The following is a 23,112-nucleotide window of genomic DNA, read 5'->3' as shown; positions in this document are numbered from 1 at the left end:
AGTGATTGAACCATTTTGAGTTGAGTTTCTATTCTTGCATTGCATCCTAAAGGAAACATTGTTTATAAAACCAGTTTTTAAAGTCAGTCACATTTCCTTCTTTTTTTTTTTTTTTAAGATTTATTTATTTGACAGAGAGAGACAGCGAGAGAGAGAAAACAATCAGGGGAGTGGGAGAGGGAGAAGCAGGCTTCCCATGGAGCAGGGAGCCCAATGTGGGGCTCCATCCCAGGACGCTGGGATCATGACCTGAGCCGAAGGCAGACGCTTAATGACTGAGCCACCCAGGCACCCCTCCTTATGTTTTTAATGCCTAAACTTGAAGCTCCTGTCCTCTCTAACTCCCCTATATCCATTGCCAGTATTTAGTTACTGACAGTGAGCATAGTTATTTGTTGAACAGAACTTATCACCAGCAAAACAACAATAAAGTTTTTTCCATTTACAAAGTACTCTCTTACCTCATTTGATCACAGCTCAGCCTACTTTCCTTAGTCATTTCATAAAATAGATGAGACAAAGAAGCTGGATATAGAGGTCTAGGATATATTTAATCATATACTTGTAAATAAAAGCACTGCTTTAAGCTTTTACAGAAATGGGGCAGACTGATTTGACATGCAACCAAAATAAATACTGTTGTTTTGTAATTTTAATTTTAAACAGAAATTTCTGGCCCAAGGGTAAGAATCATAGACTGTTACATGCTATATGGTGCACTTTCGGGATTTTACACAAGATCAGGAAAGGTTAAATCTAATGTTATTAGATATATATGTGTATATATATATAATAATACTTATATATACACACATACTTAAACAGAATATTTCTAAAAGGCTACACAAGAAATTGGTAACTTTGTCATCTTCAGAGCAGCTAATATCTGGGACACCCTTGACGAATAGAGATTGGAGAGAGACTTTCCACTTTTGTACCTCTTGAATCGTGTACATGTGGATATATCCCCTGTTCAAAAAATAAATAATATTAAAGCTAAACAAAATAAAGTCCATTTTATTATGTTGAACTTTTATAGTTATGGGGGAAGTATTTTGAGACTTTGCTCTGGCTGGAAAAAGTATTATGATTTGATCTTCTGAACTCATGGTCCCTGTAGCTTTGTCTTTGGGGAGAGTGTGTGGGGTTTATTAAAGTTACAGTAAGTTAGCACTGGTCAGTTATACACATATACTAAAGGGTAGTATGAGATATAATATGGTTTAGTATATAAATGGTTGATTCTTCCTAAAGGACAGATTGCATATAAATACCTAGAAGGTTAATATTTTCCCAGAGGAAATAGCCCACTTCTGAGGCCAAAGCATGCATGGTAATTGACTAAGCAGATCTTGTGTTCAGGTACCAAGTCCTGATTTCTGCACTTACGATTCCAAACATCTTACATATGTTCATTTTACATGTGTTCACCTCGCTGAATTATCAGTGTTACCAAAATATTCTCTTGTTGTTCTCTTGCTGCAGTGTTACCAAAATATTCTTTTGCTGTTTTCTTTTTAGACATGATATATTCAAGAAATATGGATGTTATTTATTAAAAAGGTGGGTTTTTTTAATAGAAAGAAATTGGAGAAAAGGTTTGAGTTAAATACAAATTGTTCAGTTCTGTGAGTCTTAGATTAGAAATTTAGCTGGTGGGTAAAATGATTCTCAGAAAAGTATAATGCTGTTTAGGGTTTTCTCTTCTAACTGTATGAAAATTTGAGTTAAAAATAGCAAACACTGAGCATGTGCATCCAAAGATATGGCTGCTGCAAACACTGGAATATATATGTCTTGATACTGTAAGTGGAAGATTAATGTAAGGAGCCTCAAGGTTTTGGGAACAATTCAGTGAAATGAAAAGTTGCTTTTTGATGTCTGCAGCCAAGCTGGATAAATTATAATTCAAGCAATTAACATGAATTTGGAACAAAGAATATTACTTATTTTTTGTAACATTGGAAAACTGAACTGCTTGTAAAATTCAGATAGAATTATATAGCTGTTGGCACATCAAACCAGGCTTGGCAAATACAATGGATATTCCTTTAAAGAAGGAAGTTTTCTTTTTAGCTGTAGGTTAAAGTCTCTGTAACTCACATTGTGTTTGCCATTTCCCAATGGGAAAAAAAGGGTATTTTTATTTCTATGAATAACTGTGGTTATGGGTATAGTCTTTTGATTACAAAGTAGAATTTAGCTTCATCAAATGTGGTATAAAATTTCTCTGAAGTAAGAAATTGTATTGGCCATATTTTCCCTTTTTAAATTATGGTAGCACGGTTAGGTCTTCATCAGTCAGCTTCCTTGTTTTCTTTCACAGTATTAACTCCTTGCCCACTCTTAAGGTTTCCAACATGTTCTGTAGCTACTGCTCTATTTTTAATCTTTTTTTTTTCTTTTGCTACCAAAGTTTCTTTTTAATTACTCTGTATCTGTTAACTCCCTTTTTTGCTGCCCACCATCTTCTTAACCACTTTTGCATAATGCTTACAAGTAAGCTCCTGGTAACTTTTATGATGGCCTTTTAGCCCTCATCCTTTGCAACATCTTTGTGGTATTTGGATACTGTTAACCCATTTACTTTCTTGTGAATGTATTTCCCCTGGGCTTCTTAGACCCTGATCCGTGTTTTCTTTGAACACTTCTCTTCCTTCCCTTTTTTTTTTCCTAAATGAGACTGTTTCCCAAGGGTCTAGCCCTGAAAAATTCCTCTCCATCTTTTTACAATTTCCACAGGAGAACCCCATTCATTTCTGTTTCTTCTATGATCATCTCATGCATAGCTACTTTCTCATTTTTATTTATTGTCTTGACTTGATTCTTTAGTTCCTAATTCACACTTCTACCTGCCTGCTACATATTTCACTCATAGGATCAGTAAGGTATTTATTGGGCTATTTTTACTATTCTATGTTTATAAAAAAGTCTTCTCCCAGGCATCTGGGTGGCTCAGTTAGTTATGCGACTGCAGCTGATCCCAGGGTCCTGGGATCAAGTCCCACACTGGGCTCCTTGCTCAACGGAGAGCCTGCTTCTCCTTCTCCCTCTGCCTGCCTCTCTGCCTACTTGTGCTCTCTCTCTCTCTCTCTATCAAATAAATAAATAAAATCTTAAAAAAATAAAAATAAATAATGATGATGAACATTTTTTCATGTGTCTGTTAGCCATTTGTATGTCGTCTTTGGAGAAATATCTGTTCATGTCTTCTGCCCATTTTTCAACTTATTTGTTTTTTGGGTGTCGAGTTTGAGAAGTTCTTTATAGATCATGGATACCAGCCCTTTATCTGTAGTGTCATTTGCAAATATCTTCTCCTATTCTGTGTTCATCATCATTAGCCATCAGGGAAATGCAAATTAAAACCACCCTGAGATACTACCTTATACCAGTTGGAATGGCAAAAATTGACAAGGCAAGAAACAACAAATGTTGGAGAGGTTGTGGAGAAAGGGGAGCCCTCTTACACTGTTGGTGGGAATACAAGTTGATACAGCTACTTTGGAAAACAGTGTGGAGGTGCCTCAGAAAATTAAAAATAGAGCTACCCTATGACCCAGCAATTGCACTACTGGGTATTTACCCCAAAGACACAGATGTAGTGAAAAGAAGGGCCATATGAACCCCAATGTTCATAGCAGCAATGTCCGCAATAGCCGAACTGTGGAAAGAGCCCAGATGCCCTTCAACAGGCGAATGGATAAAGAAGATGTGGTCCATATATACAATGGAATATTATTCAGCCATCAGAAAGGATGAATACCCAACTTTTACATCAACGTGGATGGGACTGCAGGAGATTATGCTAAGTGAAATAAGCCAAGCAGAGAAAGTCAATTATCATATGGTTTCACTTATTTGTGGAACATAAGGAATAACATGGAGGACATTAAGAGAAGGAAGGGAAAAATGGGCGGGGGGAATTGGAGGGAGAGATGAACCATGAGAGACTATGGACCTGAGAAACAAACAGGGTTTTAGAGGGGAGGGGGGGGGAATTAGCCCGGTGATGGGTATTAAGGAGGGCACGTACTGCAAGGAGCACTGGGTGTTCTACAAAAACCGTGAATCATGGATCACCACATCAAACACTAATGATGTATTGTATGGTGACTAACATAACATAATAAAATAAAATTTAAAAAAATAAAATAAAAATAACTAAATAAATAAATAAGTTCTCTGGACCCTAGTTTTCCTGCCAACTACTACCATGTTTCTCTTCTTCCCTTTACAGGGTAATTCTTTGTGACAGTAATCTCTATTTACTCTCTCCCCTTCCTCTCTTCCCATTCCCTCTTGAACCCACTCAAGGGAGGCTTTTGTCTCCTACCATTTTATCAAAGTTGCTCTTGTCAGAGTTATGAATGATCTCCTCCCAAAGCACATGGTCAATTTTCAGACCTCATTTTACTAGATGTTTTTAAGAGCATTTACTATAGCTGATCATTCTCCCCTTCTCAAAAAAATGTCTTTCTTTGGCTTCCAGGGCATCATACTCCTCTTGTATCTTTTTACATTACTGGACACTCCTTTTCAGTCCCTTTTGCTGGGTCCTTTTCCACTTTGTACCCCTGTTTGTTGAAGTGCTACAGGGGTCAGCCATAGCTCTCTCCTCTTCTTCCTATACTCTTACTCCCTAGGTGATTTCATTTAGTTTCCTGACTTTAAAAATTATGTTTGGTGTTCTGCTTTAGAATAGTTTTAGTACCCCCTCTCCTTTTCTGTAAGTGAAAAATTGAAGAGAGGTAATAAAAAAAATCTCTTTAATTTTTCACTTGCAGATTTTCAGAATATGTCCCTTCTGCTTCTAGAGTCCTTATGTAGAATACACATCATCCATTAAATTCATGCATATGAAGCTTCATTGCTGACTAGATTTCCTTTTTATCTTCTCCTGTCTTGAATCTGTGTTAAGGTGTTTTTTTTGTTTGGTTATTTTCTTAAGTAGTTTTTCCTTTTCTGGTTTACTTGTGTTTTATAATTTTGGAGATATTGGTAGGCCTCAAATATCTTTTTGCCGTTGCTTACAAGTAATGGATATCTTGGCTAGAATAAAGATTCATGAGTTCTGCTTTCTGTTCAGGTAGTCCAGATCCTCGTTCATGGTTTTTTAGCTTCTAGTGTTGATCATGATAATTCCAATGCCAGCCTTGGTTTTTCCATTTATGGATAGTTGGTTTTTTTTTTCGTTTTTTTTTTTTTTTAAGAATTTATTTATTTGACAGAGAGAGACGTGGTCAGTTGTTTTTCTATGATGACTCATTGAAAATTATGTCTTGTTGTTGAACTGTTCTTAACTGCAGGAATCCTGGTCCTTACCTAGTCCTTACCATTCCCTTGATGCACATATCCAGTTGCCTACTTAACAGTTCGACATGGTAATCTAATGGATACAAAGGTTGCATGTCCCATGCTTGATTGTCATCACCAGACCTACTTCTCCTGAGTCTTTCTCATCACAGTGAATGGCATCTCCACCATTTTTTAGGGTTAATTGCATAAGCCAGTATCTTAAGATTCATTCTTGACTTCTCTCTTTTATTTTTACATCCACATCCCAATTGATCAACAAATCCTATTGGCTGTACTTTCAGAATGTACCTAAATTGATCACTTCTTACCCCCTCTACCTCTACCACTCATCTGTACCTCATTATTTCCCTCCTGGTCTACTGCAGGTGCTTCCTTACTGTTCTTCCTGCTTCTGCTCTTGCCCTCTACAGTTTATTCCATATAACCAGAGTAATCTTTTTAAAAGGTAAAATATTGCTTCCCTCCAAAGGCTTCTAAGAAAAGCCAAACTCCATGCAATCGCTTATGAGGCTCTCTATGCCATACGGCTCTCCCAGCTGCCTTCCAACCTTATTTTCTATCATTTTCATGACGTAGTGCATGTTAGTCACATTAGCTTCCTTGTTCCTTCTTAATTGCATCATAACCCTCTTATCTCAGGGCCCTTGCCCTTGCTGATCACTTTGTTTAAGAATACTCTTCTAACAGGGCTCAGGGCTTCCAGGGCTGCTTCTGCGTGGCTCAGATGGTTAAGCCTTCGGCTCAGGTCATGATCCTAGGGTCCTGGGGTTGAGCCCCGCATCGAGCCCCGCATTTGGCTCCCGGCTCAGCGGGGAGCTTGCTTCTACCTCTCCCTCTGCCTCTCCCCCTGCTCATGCTCGCTCTCTCTCTGTATCTCTGTGTCTCAAATGAATTAACAATATCTTAAAAAAAAAAAAAAAAAAAAAGAATAGTCTTCTTCCAGATTTTCTCAACGATTCTCTTCCTCATTAAATTTGTGTCTTGCTCACATGAACAGACGTTTTTCCAAAGAAGACATTCAAATGGCCAGCAGACACATGAAAAAAATCCTCAACATCACTTGGCATCAAGGAAATAGAAATCAAAACCGCAATGAGATACTGCTTCACACTGGTCAGAATGGCTAAAATGAACAACTCAGGAAATAATAGATGTTGGTGAGGTTGCAGAGAAAGAGGAACCTTCTTACCCTGTTGGTGGAAATGCAAACCGGTGCAGCCACTCTGGAAAACAGTATGGAGGGTCCTCCAAAAGTTAAAACTAGGACTACCCTATGACCCAGCCATTGCACTACTGGGTATTTTTCCAAGGAATACAAACATAGTGATTCAAAGGGGCACATGCACCACAGTGTTTATAGCAGCAATGTCCACAATAGCCAAAGTATGGAAAGAGCCCAGATGTCTATTGACAGATGAATGGATGAAGAAGATGTGGTATATATATTACTCAGCCATCAAAAAGAATGAAATCTTGCCATTTGCAACAACATGGATGGAATTAGAGGGTGCTAATTGAAATAAGTCAGAGAAGGACAAATACCATATGATTTCACACGTATGTGGAATTTAAGAAACAAAACCTATGAGCATAGGGAAAGGGAAGGAAACATAAAGATAAAAACAGAGAGGGAGGCAGACTATAGGAGATACTGGCTTATGCATGTAACAAACAGGATTGCTGGAGGAGAGGTGGGTAGGGGTATGGGATAGTTGGGTGATGGGCATTAAGGAGGGCACTTGATGTAATGAGCACTGGGTGTTCTATGTGACTGATGAATCACTAAATTCTACCCCTGAAACTAATAGTATAGTATATGTTAACTAAACTGAATTTAAATAAAAAATATTTTTTTAATTGTGTCTTGCTCAAATCTCTTCATAGTGCCTTATCATAAAGACTGTTCCCTACCATTCTATGGAACAGATCCTTTTCTATGTGGCCCTATACCACCTTACCCTGTTTGAGTTTTATTAGCACCTTTTACCACTTAAGCCACATGTTTGCTTATTGTCTTCTTCCAGGCACCCTCTATGAAGAAAGAACTCTGTAATTCACTGCTCTATATCTCTAGCACTTAGAACAGTGCTAGGTACATAGTAGACACTTAATATACACTTCAAGTGACATCTTTACCAAATTTGAATTGCATTTTAAAATGAAAAAATAAGTATGCATGTGTACCTTTCTGGGAATAAATCATGTTTTTAAATTATTTTTTAGTTTTCTGTTTGTTAGACTTGTTTGCAAAACATGTAATACACTTTTTTACTTTTGAATATGTTTTCAATTTCAGTTCAAGTATTTGTATTTTATTTTTCTCTAAAAATACTCATTATGTAACCTGACTTTTTTTTCTAAGATTGAAATTCCATTTTACCTATAACTTATCCTTTGATGGTATATTTATTACCAAATTCTTAGTTTGTGTTTTATTTTAAAAGAAATCTTATAAAACTGTGTAATGTTAAGACCATTGGGAATAAGGGAAGAAGAGAATAGAAATAAGTACTTTATTCTTTTCTAATTCTAATATTCTAGTGTTTTCTAGGTTGTTTGGAAATCCCCTCAGTTACAAGATTGGCTTTTCCCCATATGACGTACTCAGTGTTTCTAAGGGACCCCTCATGATCCTAACCACACCTGCTATTCTTTCTTTTTGTTCTTTGTTTTCTCAGTTTCTGACCCCTATCTTCAATTTTCAGTGGACAGAATTTACTTCTATTGATGAATAAGAAAGAATAGAGAAGAGAAAATTTAGCCAAATAGTAGTAGAAACCAAAATTCAGCTTGAAAATAGGCTTAGCATGTATAATATAGCTATAAAATTGTAGGTATAACATGCTAATATGTGGCTAAGATACATTTTTTTGTACTTTAATACAGCATTCTTCTCATCTCTAGAGAAGGCCAATTTTAAGATTTATTGGTAAGGAGGGCATTCATTGGTACAATCACTTGCCATGTTGGCCTCATTTTTGAAGGGTTATTGTAAGTATCGCCATGGGTGGACGTGGGGAACATTTCGGAAGCTAACCCTCCTGCATACCCATATGCCATTGGCCGCTGGAGAGTCTTACAAAATCAGCACTGGCCCATGTTCTCAAGCACACTTGTAAACACGTCTCTCTGGATTAGTACTTTTAACATTTGTAAACTGTTTTCTGGCAAGCTACTTAATCAAAACTTTTAAAATGGGTGACTTTGATCATTAAAATATTAACTTGGTTTTATTTTTATTTTTTTCCAGGTGTATGGTGGCTGATGAAGTAAGTGTTTCATGATTTTTACATCTTTTATAAAATTCCACAACCAATTTTTGGTGTCTACTATTTACCGTGTATTCTTTGTCTTTCCAAATGACTCTCTGTCTATATATAGAGAGAGAAGGAGAGGGGACAGATAAAGAGAATGAGAATGAGAATGAATGTGTTGTGTATGTGTATGTGCTTGTGAATATACACACACGTGCATGCAAGGTGTGTACTTGAAACATATTAACATTAGTGATCCAAAATTTTATGTTCTTGGCAGAGAAAGCATGAATGTGCTTAAATTCAGCCTCAAATGAAACTGACTCTTTTTGTCATAATACTGCTTACTTAAAAGTTGAATTTTGAGAATTTACTTTAGAAGTTATTGTTAATTGTTTCCTATGAGTGTGAAACATAATATTAAAGTGTTACTTTATTATCACTAAACAAAACAATTTGATACATTTAAGTACCATGTACTTATATATAATATTCATGTTTTCTCACTAAAATGGAAGTTCTTGTTGTATAAATTATGATACTCTTTACATACATTCTCAGTAATGTGAATCAATAAAGTTCTCATTTTTATTCAGTTTGAGAAATGTGTTGCTGTTTTTATGATGCCTTTAAAAGTAACAGCAAAACGTTTAAAAAACAGAAATGAAGAAAACATACTGAATTTTTTAAGAAATAAAAGTGGAACCAAAGAGATTCTCCCAATTGACTGTCTTAGCTTTAGTTACATATAGACTCACCAATGGCTGATCTCCACAGTCTCTTCTTTAGGAAAAAGAATGAATTAGGGTGTAACATGAACATGAATGCTGTGCAGAAAGTTTGATACAAGGTTTCTTGGTTTATGCTGATTTATGATTACTGAAGTTTTTAGTTTGAACTCTTTATTCTATAGGCATTTGTTTAGATTAGATGTTAGGAGTTAGAAACATAGTCATTGCCTATGAAGAATTTCAACAATGTAATTGAAGGGACAGGACATAGACATTTGGGAAATAGCAGCAATTTCTATTTTGGAACAGGATGAATTCCAAAAGTCTCTTCATAAATTAATAAATTTGTGAGCCCAAAATGACTGAAAGAGGCTCACATTTTTAGTCCCTGGGTGTTTTCACCAAATAGAAATGTAAACTCATCCTTCAAAACCTCAAAACTAGGCATAAGCATTTTATATAATATATATAAAATATATGTGTGATACATACATAGATGCATGTGTGTGTTTATATCAGTTTTTTATGGCAGTCCATTTAAAGATTTTATTTATTTATGAGAGAGAGAGAGTGTGTAAGTGAGCAGGGGGAGGAGCGATGGGGGAGGGAGAGAGAAAGGGTTCTCTCTAATCTGAAGGAACATGGGGCTCGATCCCACAATCCTGAGATCACCACCTGAGCCAAAACCAAGAGTCCAACGCTCAACCAACTGAGCCACCCAGGCACCTCTATATCAGTTTTTAAACAGATCAATTTTATGTCCATAGAGATTATACTGTATCAGGTAACAACCATCTTGATAATCTCTCCACAGGTGATAGAGAGGGAAAATCTTAACAGCTGTGTTATGTCATTGCTACCTTGTTCTTTACTTTGATGTCATGGAGACGTCATAGAGACATTTGAATGGGTCTTAAATCTATGGAAGTGTTCATGGATTAAAAGAAACACTTGATTGGCCCCTTAAGCCTTCTTAACTTTTCTTCAACCAACTCCTGCTTCTCCTCAGTTAATCTTAGACTAAGAATTGTGTGGAGTTCATGATGAGCCTTTAGCCAGTACGAGTTTTTCATTATACCAACTGCTTTTCCTCATCTCTTACTATTTACAGTTTCATAGCACTTGTCACATATTGAGTGATTTCAACACCATTTGTACAACAACATTCTTATTTCTTAATTTAATAAATTTAAAAGAACTATTTAATATTTCCTCAGCACTTTAAAAAAAAACTCTACTTTGTGTCCATCATAATTACTTGTCTCTTTTCACCCACATTTTAAAGACTTCCTCTTTTGCACCTATTCGACTTTACAGGGTCATTATGTTAAATCCTATCAGTGATGTTAATTATGAAAAAAGAATCCTCAACAGTGTGATGCACAAGTGTAAGATCATAGCTCACAACCTCTAATATCCTCTGTTAGCAGTAGAGTTGAAATGCCATTTTTATGGAATCTTACTAAACTAATGTGGTGAAAGTTAGTAAATTAAAAGTGATGAAGTAGAAAGAACTTGTATATATGTAAATAATGTGAACTCTGGTTTTGACCTTCATTCGATTTTTTAATACTGTTCTTTTCTTGCTCTTATCACAAAGTGGTAGTCAAGTCAGAGAAGGAAATGTAGTTTATAATTTGGAGGTCAACCACCTTTTTCTGATTTTTAAATTAAAAAGTATGTTTTGATATGATGAATATTTGACTTATCAAATAGCTAAAAGCCTTAGGAGGGCAATTTTACATCTCTGTTATCAAACCTCCTTTTTTTAAATGCTTAAATACCCACTTGGAGTGTTGTGTAATGTAGCTGTCTACTGTGATCTTTCCTCCCCAGCTTTAAAATGACTTCCTTCAACTGGCATTACTCCTCCTTCTAGTATTTTTCCACTATCATCTTTTTCTAATGTATTCATTCCTTGTGAACTTATATAATCTATCTACTGTATATAAGGTAATAATTAACTTTAAACTGGAATGAAAACTAAATTTTAGAGAACAACAAAGCTGCAACATTTAATAAAATTAACTTTACAAACTGTTTTAAACACTTGCTATTCTCCCCCCGCATCTTGGTTTAATGCAATTAAATATTGTTTCAAGAACTGTGTAATGAATATACAGAAACTCTTGTCAATTTGTGTTCCATAAATAATGGAATTCAGACCACAGTCCACAGTGAGGCTGTTGCATTGTTACCTTGTTTTTTAATAATTACTTGTAAACCACTTTGTCCTTGTTCTTCAGTTGAAAATTATTAAAAGTCTTTATTCATTAAAAAGTTGTAAATGCTGGGGCACCTGGTGGCTCAGTCGGTTAAGCGTCCAGCTCTTAATCTTGGCCTGGGTCTTGATATCCAGGTTGTGAGTTCAAGCCCTTCACTGGGCTCCACACTGGGCATGGAGCCTACTTAAAAAGAAAAATTATAAATGTGAAGAATAGTTTCACATTAACACAAACCAGGTAATTTAATAGGATATACATGCAGAAAAATATTAAATCTACACATTTCCTACCTTACTTGTCAAGTATTTAAAAACTATTGTTCTTGGGGCGCCTGGGTGGCTCAGTCAGTTAGGCGTTTGCCTTCGGCTCAGGTCCGCATTGGGCTTCCTGCTTAGTGGGGAGCCTCCTTCTCCCTCTGCCCCTCCCCCTGCTCGTGCTCTTTCTCTGTCTTTAAAATCTTTAAAAAAAAAAACTTGTTCTTTGTAGAAATATAGTATTAGAAAATTTTACAATATTCATTTTTACTTAAGAAGATGGGATTAATATCCTGGATTTACATAATGGCCTAATATGGTGTCATAATGGACAAAAGTTTCAGTGCATGGATTCTGTCTTTACTTGTCTACAGTATCTATTATCAAAGCCAGAAAATTCCTACTTTCATCTTATTTAACATTTTTTTGTTAATACTCTATTTTAGTTCCCCATCCCTAACACATGCATGCACACACATACACACACACACTTTCTAAAAAGTTTTCTCCTTCCTGTTACTTGAGAAAACATTTGTGGGGGGGGGGGGGAAGGGAGTATACCAAATAAAGTGTTGCTTCCTTTTTCAAAAGAAAAGGAAACCATTTGTTAGGGCTGACCTACTTGGTTTCCCTTTGTGGCTATTTTGGGACACATTAATAGGTAAATATTTGGAACAAAGGCCCTATAGTCATCATTATCAATGCTTTTCTTTTGGTCAAGGTGCTTCTCTGGAAGAGGAGTTTGGAGGGGAGAGGCTCTGGGACTTATTCCATGCTGGTAGAAGTATTTCTACAGGCAAAAGTCAAGTTTGAAAACCCTTGTCAGTTTCTCTGCAGGCAGAAATGTATAGATGTGTGGAAACAGTGAAGGACCCCCTTTGAAGGTTATTTTTGCCCAGAAGACCTTAAAATTGATACTGTGATATATACTCTGCCAATATTAACTTTATAGATTTGAGGACTAAGAAATTAAAATAGACATGAAGAATTTTAGTTTTCCTTTATTATAAACCTACCCACATTTGACAAAGTGAGCTGAGATGGCAGTTTTTATTCCATTGGTATCTACAAATCTTAGATTTCCTTTACCAGGCCCAGGCTGAATTACACTGTCTCCTTGAGCTCTTACTCTTTGGGATTTATAAGCTTCCTGTGTCTGTTGATCCATTTTTGTTGAATGAATGAACTAATTAAATAGTTAACACTTGGGCGCCTGGGTGGCTCAGTCGGTTAAGCGACTGCCTTCGGCTCAGGTCATGATCCTGGAGTCCCTGGATTGAGTCCCGCATCGGGCTCCCTGCTCGGCAGGGAGTCTGCTTCTCCCTCTGGCCCTCCGCCCTCTCATGTGCTCTCTCTCATTCTCTCTCTCTCAAATAAATAAATAAAATATTTAAAAAAAAAATAGTTAACACTTAACTAACACCTGTGTGCCAGGTTCTGTTCTAATGCTTTACGTGTATTAATTTACTTCATCCTCACAACAACCCTATGGGGTGGTATTATTATTATTATTATCATTATTATTCTTATTTTATAGATGAGAAAGCTGAGGTACAGAGAGGTTAAGTAAATTGTCCAAGAATATGCAGCTAGTATGTGCTAGGAGCTGAAATATTTGACCTGAAGTAATCCAGCTCGTAAGTCTCTCTATCAATTACTATTCTATACGAAGTCTCTAGGTGCCAGACTTTCTATATTTAGCAACAGGAGTCTTTAGGACAGAAGAATCTGCAGGACATAGTACTCAAATGAATGTAGCTGAATGTTAGAATAAGGGTGATGGCATAAACATTTTGCGCTGGTGTGAGTATCTGTATTCCTTTAAATCAGCATCATTTGCCTGTTTCCTTAGTTTCCTTATTTTTAAGGCCAGCCTTATTTTTTTTAATATCCTTTTTAAAAAATAATCTTTTATTTTAGATTTTTAGAATTATTTAGGTTTTGAATTTATAGAATTACAGATAGTACAGAGTTCTTGTGTACCCCATATCCAGTCCCCTATTATTGTCTTAGATTAATATGGTATATGTGTCTTAATTAATGAACCAATATTCATGTGTTATGATTAAATAAAAACTATACTTTATTTAGGTTTTCTCAGTTTTCCCCTAATGTTCTTTTTCTGTTCTCATGCCAGATCAAGGGTACATACCATCCATATGACTTTTTGCCATAGGTGTAAATCACCTGTCTTGATACAGTGTTTGTCAGATTTCTTCACTGTAAAGTTACTATTTTTTCCTTCCTTTCCATACTGTATTTTTTGAAAGAAAGTAACTATATGCAGCCCATAATTAAGGAATATGGAATTATACTCCATTTGCTTAAAGGCAGAATAAATACACAAACTATTTGGAATTCAATCATTTATGCATTCAGTTTATCTGTATGGACTCCTGGATATTTATTTTTATGTTTTGGGTTATTATCCACTGCTACTTTATTTTTTTTGTTGCTCAAATTGTTCTAGTTTTGGCCAGGGGGAACTCTTTCAATTCACTCCTGTGTCCTTTTGACAAACTCCCTTCATTGTGGGCTGTTTTGTTTGTCCAATTTGGGGTTTTGGTTTTTTTGAAGGGTTTTCTTTTATTATTTTGAGCATTTTCTTACTTTTTAATACTACAAGGTGCTCCAGTCTCATCTTATATATTTCTTGTCCCAGTCCTAGAATCAGCCATTTCTCTAAGAAATCCTGGTTTCTTTTTATTGAAGAATGATATAAGAACCAGAATCTAGGGGGCTAGGTGTGTATTCATATCTATTGGGGTGTCATTTCTTTTAGATCCTTTCAGCTGATGGAGCAAGGAGAAATGTGTATGTGTGTCTGTGTGTGTGTTTTTGTGTATACACACATACATACACATACTTACAAATACTTTTATATGTAACCATCTGTTCATACTTATATCTCCAACTGTAATTGATTACCATGTAGTTAATTCTAGCCTCTTCCTCTTGCTTATCTATAACCTCCCATTCCTACAGTAAGAATCCTGGTTCCCACCATCTGTCATCCATTTACTTAATTGTTCAATTCCAGTATACAGGTATGGTCGTTTCAGTAGTGTTAACCCATATACCCTTGGGAAAGAAAATTGTCAACTAGAATATAGTGCTTACGTACAGTTCATTTTGCCATTATTCTTACAGATTCCACTCAATTCTAAAATTACTTAGCTCAGCATCTTATTCCTCTACTTCCTTCAGTGAGAGTGTTTCACATTTAATGATACATTTAAATTCTTTTATCACATTCTGCATTCCATCATGGGATCCCCTGACCACCTAACTTTTTAAAAAAAATATTTGTGAACATTTAAGTTTACTCTTTGTAATGTAAAGTTCTATGGGTTTTCACAAATGTTTTATGTCTTGTATTCACCATTACAGTATCTACAGAATAATTTTACTGCCTTAAACAATTCCCTGTGCTTCACTTATTTAATTCCTCCCAAGCCAGTACCCCAGACAACCACTCATGTGTTTAATGACTATTGTTTTGCCTTTTTCAGAATGTCATGTAATTGGAAGGACACAGTTCACTGCTTTCTCAGACTGGGTCTCTTCAGTTAGCCATATGCTTTTAAGATTCATCCATGTCTTTTTGTGGCTTGATAACTTTTTCTTTTTACGACTGAATAATCCGTTTTATGGATGTGCAGTTTGTTTTTCCAGTCACCAAGATAAAGTGATATCTTAGTTACTTCCAGTCTTTGACAATTATTAAGGCTACTGTTATTGTTCACATGTAGGTTTTTGTTTGGATAAGTTTTTAATCAGTTGGGTAGTTATCTAGGACTGCAATTGCTGGATTGTATAGTTTGGTTAGTCTCCTAGAACTGCCATAAGGAAGTTTCACAAGCTTTCTGGCTTAAAACAACAGAAATTTAATCCTCTCACAATTCTGTAGGCTAGAAATCTGAAATCAATGTGTCAGGAGGTTTGGTTCCTTCTGAGGGTTCTGAGGGAGAATATGTGTGATGCCTCTCTTCTAGCTTCAGGTGATGGCCAGCAGTCCTTGGTGGTTCTGGGCTTATAGATGAATCACTTCAATCCCTGCCTCCATCTTCACGTGCTGTTCTCCCTGTTTGTTTATATCTCTTCTTTTATAAGGACACCAGTCAGATTGGATTAAGGGCTCACCCTACTCCAGTATAACATCTTCTTAACTAATTGCATGTGCAACGACCCTATATCCAAATAAGATCACATCCTGAAGTACTGGGATTTTAGGACTTCAGTATATCTTTTGTGGGGGACACAGTTAAACCCATAATATGTGGTAAGACTGCGTTCATTTTTGTCAGAGGCTGTCAAACTGTCTTCCAAAATGCCTGTACCATTTTGTATTTCTACTAGCAATGAATGAATGCTCTTGCCCAGCAACCTTACTAACAGTTGGTATTGTCAAGTTAAATTTTTTTTTTTAATTTTAGCCATTCTATTGGGTGTAGTAGTGTATTCTTTTTGTTTTAATTTGTGATTCTCATGATGTTGAGCATCGTTTTGTATATTTATATGCCATCTCTCTCTCTATATATATATATTGGTGTGGTCTCTGTTCAGTTCTTTGTATATTTATATGCCATCTCTCTCTCTCTCTATATATATATATTGGTGTGGTCTCTGTTCAGTTCTTTTCCTCATTTTTAAAACTGGATTGTTTCTTTTTTGTTATTAAGTTTTAAGAGTTCCTTGTCTATTTTAGGTCCAAGTCCTTTATCAGTTATATGTTTTGCAAATATTTTCTCCCAGTTTGTGGCTTTTCATTCTCTTAAAAGTGTCTTTCATAGAGCAGAAGTTTGTAATTTTAAGTCTAACTTATCAATTTTTTCTCATTGATTTTCCTTTTGGTCTTGTATCTTTTTATGCTATGATATCTGTATTACATTGTTCTTTTTATGATGAATGCCTTTCCTGCTGTATCCCACTCTTTACCCAAGTCCATCAACAAAATCACCATTCAAAACACTCTTCAGATATCTCTTATTCTGTATCACCATCCTTGTTGCCTAGTTCTTTTGTGCTCGTATTTCTACTATAGTTTAAATTATGTTCTGTACTCATCTGCTCCTCTCCCATAGATGGGAACTCCTAGGACTCAAGCCATGTCTATCTAATAGTATCTGGGGAATACATTTCCTGTTAATGCTTTATGAATGAATGAATGAGAGAGAGAGAGAACTTTTTTTTTCTTATTAATGTTTTTGTTGTCATTGACTTGAAACCATTGAAACGCATCAAGTAATGTCTCTTTATTTGGACAAGAGGGATATCTTGTCTACCACTTACCAGTATTTTAAATCAGGTCCACAGCCTACTACTATCCACCTTCACTTATTCTAGGCACAGAGGTAAAGGAGAAAAGATTCCTTTAAGTGGGCTTTGGGGTTAGGGGATCTTTTAATACACTTTATTAAAAAGTCATCTTTTAGTGTGAAATTTTTTTTATCTAGAACACTAGCAAAGTACGAATGCAATTGATTGCATTTTCAATTTTAAAGAAGTTTACTCTGATTTCTTTGGAAGCTGATGTAATTTTGTTCAGGGCTCTTGCTGTTTCATACAGCTGGGTTATTACAATGTTCTCTCAATAATCTTGGAAAAAATTCAAATTGAAAAGCAGAGGTGTCAGCAGTGGTGAGTTAAACCCTACCCAGATACAATCAGACACAAAGTATCTTTCTGGAATTTAATGTTTACAGTCCACATAAGCATTTGAAAGGCTCTGCTTCTATTATCGAACCTTAAGGCACTGTTAATATCCATTAACACTTCCAAGTACATTGTAAGGAGGATGTTGCAAACATTCCTGCCTCACCAGTTTTTACTAAATGTAATGTTCTTAATGAATAGGAATTATTTAAAATCAGAAGAGTGGTCAGAATTAAATATTACACCATAATCTGTTTTCCCTTTTCTAATAATGGGCTTAAGTTTCCCCAGAATTTAAAAGCCCAAAGAGGCCACAGCTGCACTGGGAATTGGACAATAATTGTGAATATACATAAGAGTTTCATAATGTTATGGTCAGAAAATGTGCATTATATGATCTCAATCTGCTTGAATTTATTGAGATTTCTTTTGTCGGCTAATATGTGATGTATTCTGGAGAATGTTCCATGTGCACATGGAAAGGTGTATTCTGCTGTTTTAGGATGGAATGTTCTGAATATATCTGTGAAATCCATTTTTTCCGGTGTGTCTTTCACAGCCGTTGTTTCCTTATTGATTTTCTGTTTAGGTGATCTGTCCGTTGATGTAAGTGGGGTGTTAAAGTCCCCTAGTATTAGTGTATTATTATCAATTAGTTCCTTTAAGTTTGTTACTGTTTTATGCATTTGGGTGCTCCTATGTTGGGTGCATAAATATTTACAATTTTATGTCTTCTTGTTGGTTAGCCCCCTTTATTATTATATAGTGTCATTCTTTGTCTCTTGGTATAATCTTTGTTTTAATGTCTACTTATCTGCTATAAGTATTACTACTCTGGCTTTCTTCTGACATCCGTTGGTATGATAGATGTTACTCTGTCCTCTCACTTTCAATATGCAGGTGTCTTTAGATCTAAAATGTGTCTCTTGTAGGCAGTAGATAAGTCTTGTTTTGTTTTAATCAATTCTGTCTCCCTGTCTCTTTTGATTGGAAGGTTTAGTCCATTTACAATCAAAGTAATTATTGATAGATATGTATTACCATTTTATTATTTGTTTTCTGGTTTCTGAAGATTTTCTCTGATCCTTTCTTATCTTTACTCCTTCATGCTTTGCTGGTTTTCTTAGTGATATCTTTCTCTTTATTCTTTGCATATTTCTTAGTGGTTTTTAAAATTTTTTTATTATTTATTTATTTATTTATTTATTTATTTATTTATTTATTTATTTAATTTATTTATTTGACAGATAGCGAGAGCAGGAACACAAGCAGGGTGAATGGGAGAGGGAGAAGCAGACTCCCGGCTGAGCAGGGAGCCTGATGTGGGATTTGATCCCAGGACCCTGGGATCATGACCTGAGCCAAAGGCAGATGCTTAACGACTGAGCCACCCAGGCACCCGCTTAGTGTTTTTTTTAAAGATTTACTTATTTATTTTAGAGAGAGAATGTGGCAGAGGGCGAGAGAGAGAATCTCAAGCAGACTCCCCACTAAGCTTGGAGTCTGACACAGGGCTTGATCCCACGACCCTTAGATTATGACCTTAGCTGAAATCAAAAGTCGGACACATACCCCACTGAACCACCAGGGGTCCTGGTTTTCAATATATAGTTACCATTAGATTTATATATAACCTCTTATGGATAGATAGATAGATAGATAGATAGATAGATAGATAGATAGATGTCTATGTTAAGATGATGGTTGTTTAAGTTTCAACCCATTCTTTACTTCTCTCCTTCTGACATTTTAGGAATATGTTATTATGTTTTATATCCTTTTTTTTTTTTTGGTGAGTTCCTTGACTGCTTTTTTACAAAAATAATCATTTTTTCTGGTTTTGTGTTTCCTCCCTATATGCTTTCACTTTTGGTCTCTGCTTTTCACTCAGTGAGTCCCGTATAATATTTCTTGCAGTGCTGGTTTAGTGGTCATGAACTCCTCTAGTTTTTATTTGTCTGGGAAACTCTTTATTACTTCTTCTATTTTGAATGATAGCCTTGGTGGATAGAGTATTCTTGGCTACAGATTTTTCCCACTCAGCACTTTGAATATATCATGCCACTCCCTTCTGGCTTTCAAAGTTTCTCTTGAAAAAATCTCCTGATTGCCTTCTGGGTTTTCCCTTGTAATTAATGACTTCTTTTGTCTTGCTGTTTTGAACATATTTTCTTTATGACTGTATCTCACCAATTTAATTCAATATGTCTTGGTGTGGGTCTGCTTTTGTTGATTTTGATGGGAGTTCTCTGTGCCTCCTAGATCTGGATATTTATGTCCTTCCCCAGATTAGGGAAATATTCAGCTATTGTTTCTTCAAATAAATGTCCTGCCCCCTTTTCTCTCTCTTCTTCTTCTGGGACTCCTATAATATGAATGTCACTACAGTTGATGGAGTCACTGAGTTCCCTAAGTCTGTTTTCGTTTTGCATCAGTCTTTTCTCTGTTTTGTTCAGCTTGCTTACTTTCCATTACTCTGTCTTCTAGGTTGCTGATTTATCCCCAAAGAAAGAACAGGAGAAGGCTACAGCCAAAGATCTAAGTGAAACAGATATAAATAACATGACTGATAGAGGATTCAAAGCAATGATCCACCGTATGCCACACCCAGCCACAGCAGTGGGCCCAGTGGCATACAGTGGCCAATCACACACCCCCAGTCACTCTTGTGCTTCATGGGAATCCGGCATAGGATTAGTGGCTTGGAGCAAATTATACACACACTGCAGCCCTGTTTCCAAGTTCCCCAGCAGGCTTGCCCCCTAAGAGCTAGCCTACTTGGGTCCCCCTAACACCACGATAGCAAGAACAACCCACAACAGACAGACAGTCAGTGCTGATGACCGCACTGGAAGGAAAAGTAACTCACACAAAACAGCAGGGTGTAAAAGATATATGTAGGATGCTCTCCTGAAGTGCCAGGTTCTGGTGAACAGGGAACACTGCACTTCAAGACACTCCAGGAACTTTTCTTCATAGAGTCATTATTCTCAAGAGCAGAAGACACAGAAACAGAAACAGACAGGCAGACAAAAATGAGGAGACAGAGAAATTTATCCCCAATATTCTGGATAAAGCAATGATCATAAGGATACTCACTGTACTTGAGAAAAGAGTAGAAGACGTGAGTAAGACCCTTAACACTTTTCCTTTCAGTGCGGTCATCAGCACTGACTGTCTGTCTGTTGTGGGTTGTTCTTGCTATCGTGGTGTTAGGGGGACCCAAGTAGGCTAGCTCTTAGGGGGCAAGCCTGCTGGGGAACTTGGAAACAGGGCTGCAGTGTGTGTATAATTTGCTCCAAGCCACTAATCCTATGCCGGATTCCCATGAAGCACAAGAGTGACTGGGGGTGTATGATTGGCCACTGTATGCCACTGGGCCCACTGCTGTGGCTGGGTGTGGCATACGGTGGCCTGGCAGCTGACAGGGACATAGGAGTGAAGCTGGGGATGTGTGGCTGTGTGTGGTGTGTCAGGTGTGTGCGACACACTGTGGCTGCTATGTACCTGGCTGCTGGACCAAAGAAAATTTTAATTGATGTATAGTTGACATACAATGTTACATTAGTATCAGGTGTATAGCATAATGATTCATCAACTCTATGTGTTATCCTGTGCTCACAAGTATAGCTCCCATCTTTCATCATACAATGCTGTTACAATACCATTGACTATATTCCCTGTGTTGTCCCTCTCATCCTCATGGCTTAGTCACTCCTTAACTGGAAGTCTGTACCTCCTACTCCCCTTCACCCATTTCCTCATTTCCCCATCCCCCCTTCCCTCTGACAATGACTACTTTGTTCTCTGTGTTTGTGGGTCTGTTTCTGCTTTCTGTTTGTTTTGTTTTTGATCTTCCAGATATAAGTGAAATCATATAGTGTTTTTCTTTGTCTGACTTCGTTAAGCATAATACCCTCTAGATCCATCTATACTGTTATGAATGGCAAGATTTCATTCTTTTTTATGGCTGAGCAATATTCCAGATAAACATATAGCACCTCTTCCTTATCCACTCATCTATTGATGGGCATGTAGGTTGCTTTCCACCTTGGCTATTATAAATAATGCTGCAATAAACATAGGGATGTATATATATTTTTGAATTAGTATTTTGTTTTCTTTGTGTAAATACCAAGTAGTGGACTTACTAGAAGATGTGGTAATTCTGTTTTTAATATTTTAAGGAAACTTCATAGTGTTTTCCACAGTAGAGCACCCAACTTTTCATAGAGAGCAGCTAGGGATTGTTATCAGTCCAGGTTTTATTTTTCTTACATTAGAACATTTTAAAGCCATTTTTGCCTTTAGACATTGATTAACCTACCTTTAACTTCCTGTTTTCAACAAATAAATGTTATTGAGCGTCTTCTATTTGGTAAGTTCTTAGGGATATGGATTAAGAAAGATAACTATTCTCTGAGAAACTTTTAATCAAGAATGGAAGATTGGCAAGTATATCTCTCTGTGTACTATAATGTAAATTGTAGGATATTGGAAATGTTAGAAATGAAGTTTACAAATATAAATTCTATAGCACTTTCATGGACGGAACCATTCTGGCTTGATTAAGTTGCAAGGCTTTCTGGAGGAAGTAGATTTGAAGTAAGCCTTGTAGGAGCAAGTAGAAAAACAGCATTGAAAAAGGAAAATTGAGTTTATTGACCAATTTATCTTCCATGGTTTGCACACTATATTTCCCAGAGCTGTATTTCCCATAACTGTGGTTGAGGCTGATGGTATGGAGCTGAGTTCCCTCCTTTACCTCAGCCATAGCCATCTTAGTTTTGTGCTATACAAATGCTGAGTTTCTGTTTGATGTTTTATTTGAAAAGGCTTACATTGCTTTTAAAAAGTTTGAGAAATGTTTTTGTAGATTCTTAGTGTCCTCTTTTTGTATATTACAGTGAAATGAAGTATGTATCTTTCTTAACCTTAATGTAATTTTACTCATAAGTGATGCAAAAGGTTTCAGGAGAATGATTCAATCTTTGGCGTTTTTTTCAAGTTCTAATCTCATTCTCCTTCTCTCAAGCTCTAAAGCTAATTTAAAATGTTAAACTAGAATATATTTTTTGATGATGATATTTTAATGTTGTGAAATTTTATGCATTTAAGCCTATAGGAAATGAGATGTTTCTTGATAGTCAAAGTCTTTAGGACAGCCAAGCATCCAATTTTTGTTTATCATAACAGTTTTGAAAGGAAGATATTTTTCATATGATTTCTATGTGTTTCTGTGTCTTTAAACATTGTATACTAAGGATAATTTAACCTTTTTTCATTTGTTCAAGGTTATCAACTACTCAGAAAAGTTAGGCCCTTTATTTAAATCTCAGACTATTTTAAGTTATTGTGTCTGCTTGTAATTATTTTTGCTACTCCAAGGCCTTTGTCTTCCATGTCTTAAGTTTCAAATGTTAACAAAAATTCAACTGAGTAAAATTTAAAGATCTAATTGGCTTTATTTTTTTTTTTTTTTTTTTTTTTTTTTTTTTTTAAAGATTTTATTTATTTATTTGACAGAGAGAGCACAAGTAGGCAGAGCGGCAGACAGAGGGAGAGGGAGAAGCAGGCCCTCCGCAGAGCAGGGAGCCGGACGCGGGGCTCGATCCCAGGACCCTGGGATCATGACCTGAGCCGAAGGCAGACGCTTAACGACTGAGCCACCCAG

The 23,112-nt window shown here is 36.3% G+C and overlaps 1 protein-coding gene across 4 annotated transcripts in view; it reads left to right on the top strand.

Moving 5' to 3' along the window:
• Positions 1–23,112, top strand: part of ZRANB3 (zinc finger RANBP2-type containing 3) — a 307,849-nt gene that overhangs the window by 101,955 nt on the left and 182,782 nt on the right. For all 4 annotated transcript variants that reach the window (XM_045868960.3, XM_064586450.1, XM_064586452.1 and 1 more), the window contains one exon: positions 8,570–8,588. In XM_045868960.3, the coding sequence (XP_045724916.1) occupies positions 8,570–8,588 (19 nt within the window). The remainder of the gene's footprint in view (positions 1–8,569; positions 8,589–23,112) is intronic.

The sequence above is a fragment of the Mirounga angustirostris genome, unplaced genomic scaffold (assembly GCF_029215605.1).
Source record: "Mirounga angustirostris isolate CCGP_5_RB_7025 unplaced genomic scaffold, mMirAng1.0.hap1 SCAF_3, whole genome shotgun sequence".
NCBI classification, from domain to species: domain Eukaryota; kingdom Metazoa; phylum Chordata; class Mammalia; order Carnivora; family Phocidae; genus Mirounga; species Mirounga angustirostris.
Note: the sequence above shows the minus strand (reverse complement) of the source record. Positions and strands in the feature narration are given on the sequence as shown.